The 11,024-nt window shown below is 34.7% G+C and overlaps 1 protein-coding gene across 1 annotated transcript; it reads right to left on the reverse strand.

Annotated features, from left to right (window-relative positions):
* Positions 1-8,427: 8,427 nt before the first annotated feature.
* LOC113336046 lies at positions 8,428-9,312 on the reverse strand. The gene has a single exon (XM_026582040.1). It carries the CDS (start codon positions 9,310-9,312, stop codon positions 8,428-8,430), a length of 885 nt encoding a protein of 294 aa, XP_026437825.1.
* Between the last annotated feature and the right edge of the window lie 1,712 nt (positions 9,313-11,024).

An 11,024-nucleotide genomic window follows, 5' to 3' on the forward strand; every position in this document is an offset into this window, starting at 1 on the left:
TTTCTATTTGTTTGATTGCAGATTGAATTGAGAAATATAAATATAACTCTTTGATATACTTTTTTTAAGATTGAGTCTGACTGTCTAGTTGATTCTTTTGAAAGTATATTGGAGTTAGTCCATACAGATTGTTAAGAGAAATATTGGATGTGGTTGTTAGACCCCGTTTTTTCAGATACAGCTAAACATGTACCTATTTCTCCTACTTTATCATTAATATTAGATATTTAACGAGCGTATTTACCAAATCTTCTCAAATCCCTAGAAGACCCGGTCGTCATGGATCTAACAGAAGTAGAGTAAAGCGCAAGAGAAGACACGTTAAATACAAACAAATATGGATAAAAGTATCGGCGGTGGACCTATCATCTGATGTGTCAGATGACATGGAAATAGATGTGGCATCACCCTCTGCTCGTTTCTTCAAAATTTATCTTGAAACTGACCTATGTGATTCACAAATTGCTCAATCAACACCTTACACTGCCCAAATCCCATCCCACACTCAAAAATCCAGTACCACCAATCCCAATATACCATATTCTTGTTCCATCTTTCATTCTTCTTGTTTTTTCAGTACCCTACCCCACCAAACCCATTAAACTCTATTCCCAACAACTACTCCAGGATACCCACTCCAATTTCCTCAACACCCTCAATATCATTGTTCACACAACTTCATAAGTCATCCTCAAAACCCACAGCAAAGATAAAGTTCATGGAAAATACAGTAGAATTTAACCATCCCCACAGGTTTATTGTTCCTAACTGGATTATAAAGGAAGTGTCATGTCTTTTTCAACTGGGAGTGAACTTAGGAATTGGATTCAACTCAATGCCAAACCACTCAAAGAAGTTTTTACTCACATCAGTCTCAACTTCAGGTCCCATTCTGAAATCTATACACATCTTTCCAACAAAGTCACTCCCTGAAGAAAACTTTGCAGAAACTACTATTCATATTGCAGGGGTGAAAGATATCACCACTCATGAGCCAAATTAAGCAAATAATTCTACCTATGTTGATCTTAAAAGATTCTTTTATGGCCAAAATTAATGATGAGATTTCGCCCATGTTTGTTTACTCCTGACTCATCTGAGTCGTCTGGATCTGAATCATCTGGATCTGAGTGAAATCACCTGACTCATCTGGATCTGAGTCGATATGTTTGTTTTGAGTCAGATCTGACTCATCTAACTCGGAAATAAGTGAGTCAGTGGTTTGGTCCCATGAGTCAGGGGTATTTTGTTACCTGACTCAAATGAGTCCGAGTCAGGGGTTATGTCTGAGTCATAGGTCGAGTCAGATCTGACTCAAAATGGAAAAAAAACGGTCTGACTGCTGACTCGGTCCGAGTCAGGGGTTGACTCAGATTCAGACGCCGAGTCAGCTGCAAACAAACAAGTTCTTCATCTGAGTTACGCCACTTTTACAAGTCAAGATACGACAGAATCTCACCAAGTGGTACCTAAGAATCTCAAAACAGAATAAAAAAGACTTGGTATCATTGTGATTGATATAAGCTCGCCAACAACTAAGAGAGCAACAAAAACAAGGGGATAACATGGTGCTCAATGAATCTCTTAATCCTAAGTTGGAATGTAAGAGGCCTTAACTCCTCTATAAGAACAAATGTTGTTCACAAGATAATTCAGTTAATCATAGCTTCTATCATTATGTTACAAGAAACTAAGATAATGCACTGCACTCAATTTGATATCAAACAAATCTGTGGTTACACAATGTGGGATTTGAGCCTTGTGAAATATGATGCCACTTTTACAAGTCAAGATACGACGGAATCTCACTAAGTGGTACCTAAGAATCTCAAAACAGAATCAAAAAGACTTGGTATCATTGTGATTGATATAAGCTCGCCAACAACTAAGAGAGCAACAAAAACAAGGAGATAATATGGTTCTCAATGAATCTCTTAATCCTAAGTTGGAATGTAAGAGGCCTTAACTCCTCCATAAGAAGAAATGTTGTTCACAAGATAATTCAGTTAATCATAGCTTCTATCATTATGCTACAAGAAACTAAGATGATGCACTGCACTCAATTTGATATCAAACAAATCTGTGGTTACACAACTGTGGGATGGACTTTCTAACAATCTGTTGGCATGTTAATTATGTGGGAAAAAGACTTAATTTGTTGAGATCAATGATTCACTCGTGGGAGAATACATTTTGTTTGTCTCTTGTACCAACAAATCAGATAATTTCAAGTGGATGCTGACAAATGTCTACTGACCTAATAGTCCACTAGAGAGAACAAAATTTTGGGTAGAATTGGATAATGCATGCAGATTATGGGGTTTACCTTGGTGCATAGGTGGCGATTTCAACACTATTAAAAAATATGATGAATAAAAGAATTGCACTAATATTACAAGGAGCTTGACTCAGTTCAATAAGTTCATTGAGCATCATGGCCTTATTGACCTTTTACTCCAGAGTGCAAGATATACATGGTCCAGTGGATAAACAAATCTAGTAATGTGATGACTTGACAGATTCATCATTTCACCTTCTTTTGAAACTCACTTCCCATTCATTTCCCAACTTGCTAAAGCCAGACCAATCTACAATAGAACTTCGTTAAATTAATCTGCGATAAATCAATAATATCGCTAAGATAATATTTTTTGTCAGTCCCGACTTGGGACAGTGTGCTAAATTAATAACCCCGCTAAATTTATAAAAAAATAAAAACTTTAAGTTTCCAATAAGTCCCAACTAATATATATATATTAATAATCAGTGTGATAACATTTTTTTTACGGTGCTTATTAAAATAGGCGTTCAAGGTTATTTGTTTTTGTTCACATTTATCATACATTGGACTTCATCTTTAATTTTTTGTACTCCCTTGAGAAGTTCCGAAATGATTTTATTTCGTTTTTTTTTCTTATTTTAATTTTAACGTTAAAGCATATACATTTATACGCATAATATGCCATAAAATAATTAGAAAATAATTTGAATTGAAAACAAAATCTCTAGATATTTGATACTACACACTTATTTTAGAAATTTAAAGTTAAATTTGGTATGTTTCGATATAATAATAACTTATTAATTTATTGGTAAATTAATACTTCGCTAAATTGATAGAATTTAGCAGTCCCAGGACTATTAATTTATCGAAGTTTTACTGTACTTGATATATCTTATCCTAGTTAGGGCCCTAGTCCTTTCAGGTTTGATAGTCAAAATCTCTTTCCAAGGCCGATTACTCGCTTTGCAATCACTACAGGCTATATGACCGAGGCGATTTCCGATTCCAAGATATTTTCGATTTGAAGCGATTAAGGTGGACGATTTTTCCGATTTGGACCGATTTTTGAGCTAAACGAGTTAACGATTTTTCCGAGTTGGCCTTACATACACTAAAATCAGAAAAGAAATTTTTTGTAACCACTCAGATGGGAGTTATCAAATAGAAAAACCTTCATATACATGATAAATATGTTCAATTTAAGAATATTACATACGTAGTTACGTACATGATAGTGTTAAAATTTTAATTTTAATTGGGTACAAATCATGACTTATAAGCAGCAATATATAAGTCTCTAATAAATAGATTCCGAGTATTAGACCGAGTTTTCGCGATTTCCAAGTCCGAACTTATTGATCATCGCTCTAAGCTCCCCAACCAAGTAGGACCGAGGAACGATTTCGACTACTTTGGTTTTGAATTAATATGGTTCTTGGATAATGGTTTTTTACAATTACTAGAAAATTGGTGGTTTTCTTTTGATATTTGCAGGTTCTCCTAGTACTGTTATTTGGATGAAGTTAAGCACACAAATACCATACTAAGTGAAATCCTGACAGGAATCCACTCTCTTGATAGTATTGCTGAGGACAAGACTTTATCTGAAGAGGATCTCAACAATATGCTATCTTTAAAGGATGAATTTGAGAAAACAACTCACATGGAGGAAGTTTCTTGGAAAATTAAGTCAAAAACACAGTGGCTTCAAGAAGGTGACATGAATACTTCTTTTTTCATGAGCAAAGCTTCAGCTATAAGGAGGCATAATGGAATCAAGCAACTCTAAATTAATGGTGTGTTGGTGGATGACAAAAAAAACTCTACAGGAGCATATTGTGGATTATTACAGTTCTTTATTCTCTAAAAAATAGGTAATTAGACCTGAACTTGAAAATATTACTTTTGACAAGATAAGCATTCAAGAAAAGGAAACCTTAGAAGAAAATTTCACTAAAGAAGAGGCAATTCATGCTATTCAGGATCTGGGAAGTGACAAAGCACCTGGTCCAAACGATTTCCCAATCACCTTCTATAGAAAATGTTGGAGTTTTCTTAAGTCTGACATTATGAATACTGTGAATGAGTTCTGTTCTACGGGTCAAATTAATAGCAAGCACAATTTCACTTTCATCACTTTGGTACCAAAATCGCCAAAGTGTGTACAAAATCGCCAAAGTGTTAGCAACAAGACTCAAATTGATAATGAACAATCTCATCTCCCCAGTGAAATGTGCATATATTGAAGGAAGACAAATAATAGATGGTACATTGATTGCCAATGAGCTTGTTGACTCAAGACTTAAATCTGGCAGGGATGCTATTATATGCAAAATTGACCTTGAAAAGACATTGGACAGGATTAATTGGAGATACATGGAGTTTATTCTTCATCAAATGTGTTTTCGTAGTAAGTTGTGTAAGTGACTAAGGTTTTGTTATTCTACTGCAACTTTCTCAGTGTTAATTAATGGCCTTTATTTTGGTTACTTTACTAGCTCAAGGGGTGTTAGGCAAGGATGACCTGTCTCTTTTTTTTCCTTTTAATATTTCCATGAAGGGTTTCTCTAGATACATGGATAGAGATGCTCAAATCAGTCTTTTCAGTAACTTCTTCTAGCATTATTCTCGATCACCTACACTATGCTGATGACACTATTTTTTTCATTGATCACAACAAAGAGGAATTACATAATTTATATTCTACTTCCAAATGCTTTGGGTATATTGGTGGTCTAAAGGTCAATACCTCTAAGAAAAGACCCATAGCAATTGGTGATGTTCTAGAGTTATATATTTGGGCTTCTGAATTTGGTTGTGACGGTAACAATCTACCTTTTATGTATCTTTGTATGCCTCTTGGAGCTAAGGCAACTTTCAAGCATATATGGGATCCCATTATTGAGAATTTTGAGGAAAGATTTCCAGTTTGGAGATAAATATTTTTTTCTAAAGGAGTAAACTTGCTCTCCTTAAATGCATTCTTAGTTCTCTGCCTATATACTACTTCCGTCTCTTTAAATCTCATGTTTCAGTTATTAAAATTCTAGAGAAGAAAATGAGAAACTTTCTATGGGAACATGGTGCTGGTTCAAAAGTTTTTCTTCTCATAAATTGGATTCTAGTATGTGCTGACAAAGAAAAATGTGGTTTGGGAGTTTATAACTTGAGATTAATGAATCTGTCTATGCTTGCTAAATGGTGTTGGAGGTTTGGTGAAGAAAATAATAGATTGTGGTACAAAATTAGCATCGACAAGATTTCTCATGCTGGGTGCCACAAAAGATTAAAACTTCACATGGTATTTCTTGATGGAAGACGATTGGTGCGGCTACGATGTGGTCGGGCCACATCATTCAAGTATGTGGCCCATCTTTAAATAATAATACATAGTTTTTTTTGTTCTCTAAAACAGTTTATTACCTAAGTTTTTGTCTTAACTTCCTACTTTTTTTCAAAAAGGTAAAGCAATTATGGGGATTTAGAGGGGCAGATTTTTAATATAAATAGGTGTCAAAATATGAAGAGGGGCCACATACATCATAATCCGACCGCAAGACGATTGCTGATACTACACAACTTGTGAGTCTCAATTCAGTGTTGAACATCCACTCGGGAAGGGATATCTCTTTCTGGAATGATGTTTGGTGTGGTAACACATCACTTGCTTCTGCTTTCACTTCACTCTACAAGTTATCTTGTAATAAGTCTTCAAAGATAACATATATGATATCTCCAGATGGAAACTGGCAATTCTATTTTAAAAGGAATCTCACGAATCAAATTCTTTTGCTGAATTTATGCTCAGGATTGGTAATTGTCCTCCGGTGTTAGATGGTATCCCAGATACTAGGATATGGTCTCTCTATAGTTCTGGTATTTTCAGTATTAAAACTCTTTATGCTAAGTTGGTTGCAGATTTCGGAATTCAAGACTTTCTTCATCACTTTGTTTGGAAGAAGTCAATTCCTCCAAAGATAAACTTTATGTTTTGGTGCTTAATGCATGAGAATCTTAATACCATTGATATTTTACAGACAAAAGGAGTGGATATTTACAATTCTTGTATACTTTGTGGTGATGATACATAATCACAAGAACATATCTTCCCTCTCTGCAAAATAGCTCATAAGATATGGTATATGGTCATTCCCGGTAATTGTTGGTCTTGGGTTGTACTTGGTAGTATGAGGATGCTACCCCCCAGTGGGCACCGTGTTTATTTTTCAAACTCAGGGAATTATATTTGGAGTATAATTCTGGCTGCACTCGTCTTCACAATATGGACGGAGAGAAATAGACGTACTTTTGAGCCAAATTAAACTTTCAAAACAGAAGCTGATTTGGGTATGAAAGTGAAATCTTTAATCGTACCTTGGGCAAGTGCGGCAGGAAGAAGAGTTCATCGAAACTTGGTAAGTTCAGCTTTTATTAATTCGGAAGCTCTTTCTGTTTAGCTTTGATGTGATTTTTTCTTTCTTTTAATCTAACCCTGGTAAACTCTTGTACATTCTTCTTTCTTTAATTCATAATCTCTTCTTATAAAAACAAGAGTATATGAGCGCTGAGGCTTATGCGAAATTGATCGTTGCAGATTTATGGTCTTATAGGGCCTTATTTCGGTCTACTAGCTTCTGGCTCAACGATATCGGCCAAAAGCACGTTGTTTTCTTAAGCTTTCCTCAATAGTACACACCATGCGAGCATACACGTATGAGATAGCTAATAAATGTTTTTTTTTTTTTTAAAAAAAATATCGATATTCTTCATGGATTGCTATCCGTGAAAGATAACCTACCAGACACAAGAAGATGGGCACTAAACTCTAACGATTTTTTTTTGGTAAAATCTCTGTACGATCTTATGATTAACAATGAAGGGTTGCAAGATTTTCCTTACAGGTTTATTTGGAAGGATGAAGTACCTCCTAAACTAGACTTTCTAGTTTGGTGTGTTGTTGCGGAATAGGGAATCGACATTTACAGTTCATACTTTCTTTGTGGAAACTGCTCAGAATCACAAGATCATATATTACTGCGTTGTTAGGTTTCTCATAGCATTTGGTCTACTATTACACCTGTTAATAATAGGGCGTGAATTTTCCCCGAGACAATGCGTTCTTTTGCGCATACATGGACACTCAATACTCTTTCAACTTCTGGCCGTGTTGTTTGGGACCTGATACCAACAACTGTGATCTGCGTATTATGCAGGGAAAGGAATTGTCTCACTTTCGAAGATAACTACAACTTTAAGACTGACAAGAAGCTTGCCACTGATGCCAAAACTCTTGTTCTGACTTGGGCTACAACTATTGGGAAAAGGGTGCACTTTAATTTTTCTTATACTGTAAATATCTGGGAAACTGTTTCTTCGTAATTTTTTTTTTTTTTTTTTTGCATTCTAGTCTATCTTTGGTAGACTTGTGTAAATTCTCTATCCTCTTATAAAATTCTCTCTTCTCATCAAAAATGGATTGCTATCCCTGGCCAACTGGTTTGCAAGTGGAGAAAAATATTCTAATGTTGTTTCGAGGGGAGTGGGGGCGGTGATTGACTTTTGAGTATCTTGAATGATGGGACACAAACATATTCAACTATTATTATTTATTTTATTTTTTTTATTTATTTTTTGTTTTCTCACTTTCCGGAAATGATATTTATTTTTTTGTTAAGAGCATCTTCAACAGTGGGTGTAAAAAATTTTACGTGAAAGTCTAATTAAGACTTTTATTTAGAAGATTTTACATATAACAAATAATGGACCCCATACTGAAGGATTTAATTCTTAAAATATTTTATATGAAAAAATCTTAACTGTTTATCTTTATTTAATTAATTTCTAAAAAATAAAATAATTAAAAATACGGCGTGAAGGTGTAAGTGAAGGTGTAGATTGAACCTTTATTGGAGATGCCTAAAGTAAGTTTTCCGCTTAATTGATTTGAAGTAGTCAAAACAGATAAAATTGAACCTAATTGTTAAAAGTCAATGACAGACATTGTTAGGTGCAAGAAAAGAAAACCATGTATTATCAATACACAAACCAGTATCAAACTAAAACCACAATGTACATATTTCTGTATTTAATCTCATAAATTAATCAAAACCAACGAGCACCAAACGGAAAAAAAAGAAAAAAAACTAAACTACCTCATTTCTCCTACCCAAAGTGACATAAGAAATGTCTAAGTGAGCAGCAATGTTTGATATGTCCTCGTTATGGTAAGCTTTGCAGACAAAATAGGTAACTGCTTGGATTACAAGAGAAAAATGAAACAAAACAGGCAAGAGCAAATAACAAGCAATTCCCACAAATATATTACCCACCAAATTCAATATGTTTCTGTTGAGCACCAATAAAGAGAACGCGATAATTGTACCCGCAAAGATGATTTCAAGCACCACAAAGACAGCAGAAGAGACCCATATCTTGCCGTAAAGCAATTTCATACTCTTTACTAACGCTTTTCTACCATAATCTTTTTCCAGTACTGATATTACCATAGCCATATTCCAAACAATAGCCGTGTAAACAAACACAATCAAGTAAGGAATTGTAAAAGCAATGATAATAGAAAATGCTTTATACGCCGGCCCATCAATGGTTGCCACAAACCAATATAACAATCCAAGATACAGGATGGTGCATATTGCCAAGACAAAGAAAAACAACAAAAATGTTACCAAAATCCTTCCCCATACCTTAGAGAATACATCTATGACTTTCTTGAAGTTGGTATCTTTCGAGGTATAGAAACAAGAAACAGTATAAACTACAGTAGAAGTTGATAACAAATAGAACAAAAGGGTGAGGATTGAGTAGATGACCCTGGTTATTACATGAGCAGTATTTTTGGCATTTCTATTGTTTTGATACGTATGGTGATCGATGAAGTAGGAAATTTGGATATCAGACAAGTAAAGGATGGCTAGAGGGAGGATTGTAGCAAGAAAAATATGTGAGAAAAGTTTTTTCCATGAGAATGTGATTTTACCGGCTTCCTTAAACATGCCGAAAAATCCCATCGATTTATGGGGTGGTTCTCTATTCATGATTTTTGTAGATTGAGAGAAGGTAGCAGAATCAGATGAAAAATAATGAAGAAAGTGGAGAGATTATATGGTGTTTGGATTGCATTTTGCATTCAAACATATTTATACACAAACTAAATGGGGAAAGTCTGCTGGGTAGATGTCTAGTTGACTATCTATATTGGACTTTAGGTTGAGACAGAACAAGTTGAGAAATAAATTCAAATGTTTAGAACCAGTCTTTTCAAATTCAATAAGATTAACAAATTTATTCAAGGTGAATTGGACTTATTCACCACCTTTGGGAAGATCGTGAAAGATTTGAATTGTTCCTTGACTGTTCATTAGTGTCAGCAGCTCAAAAAATTATTTTAGGTAAGCGGTGATAGGCTGGAGACACATTTGTAATGTTTCTCAACTTTCCGGTGGCTAGTTGTATCGGTTCGAAACTTAACCATAGAATTGTGTCATTTGAAACAACGCATATCGGCCGTGTATAACTCTTTTGCGTGAAGTACGTAACATCATTTAGAACTAGAGCTATCATATACAAATGTTTATGCCTAGTATAGCTAATAGTTTACAAATGTCTTTGATTTACTTACGTTAATCAACTTATTTTGTAAGAAAAAATGGGTCAAATGAACCGATCCAAGCATAAATTAACTTATTTTGATTGAATTAGCAATTCAATTCGCCAAGTCAAACGAGGATCGGAATCTTAATAATTTTTTTAATATTTTTTAGATGCATTCAGAAACTTAGAGAGTTTTGAATACTAGAAACAAAAGAGCTTTTTTGTTTTTGGAAAAATGTCATGAGCGCACAAAACAGCAATAACAAAGAAAATTGAACAAAGTAATTAAGTAACTAACAAATTCAATAGGAGTACCACACAAATTAGCTCCCATCTTTATTTCATGTCCAAGGCATTTCCACTTGCATGATTTTAACTAGTCAATAAAACTAGAGGTGTAAATTGGTACGGATCAGCACATTTATGCACATCACGTTAAAATTCGAGCACAACACGGCACAACACGTGACCGGCCCAGCACGGGTACAACACATTCATTTCATGTGATGTGCTGTGTCAGAAAAATAGACACAACGGCACAATACAGCGGCACAGCACAACACGCGACACAACACATAACATAACACGCGAAGAAAGCACACCATGTCATGCGTAAAATACTACACAATACATCACATTTGATGCATATTTCACAAAAAATCATTATTTTAACCAATTTATGACATTTTATTTTCGTTATGCTAATTTATTTCTGTAATAATATATGTTCTAACTAAAATATCACAAAAATATTTATTTTGGAGAACATAAAATAAGTGTGCTAGCACAACACGGCACAACACGTTCATTTTTCTGACAAATCACAACATGACACGCCATTTAGCACAGCACAACACGTCTGAGTCTATGACACAACCCAGCACAGCACGCAGCACGCTAAACACTTGACTTCCTGGGTTGTGCCGGGCCGACACGTTTTACACCTCTACATAGATAAATTTTAATTCGATACTTAAAAGTCAATGACACACATGAAAAGAAAACCATGTATAAATTATAATCAATACAAATTTCATTACACAACTCTCGCAAATTATTCAAACTAAACTTCCTCATTTCCCCCAACCAAATTGGCATTAGAAACGTCAAGGTGAGCTGCAACATTTGA

The sequence above is a fragment of the Papaver somniferum genome, unplaced genomic scaffold (genome assembly GCF_003573695.1).
Source record: "Papaver somniferum cultivar HN1 unplaced genomic scaffold, ASM357369v1 unplaced-scaffold_150, whole genome shotgun sequence".
Classification (NCBI taxonomy): Eukaryota; Viridiplantae; Streptophyta; class Magnoliopsida; order Ranunculales; family Papaveraceae; genus Papaver; species Papaver somniferum.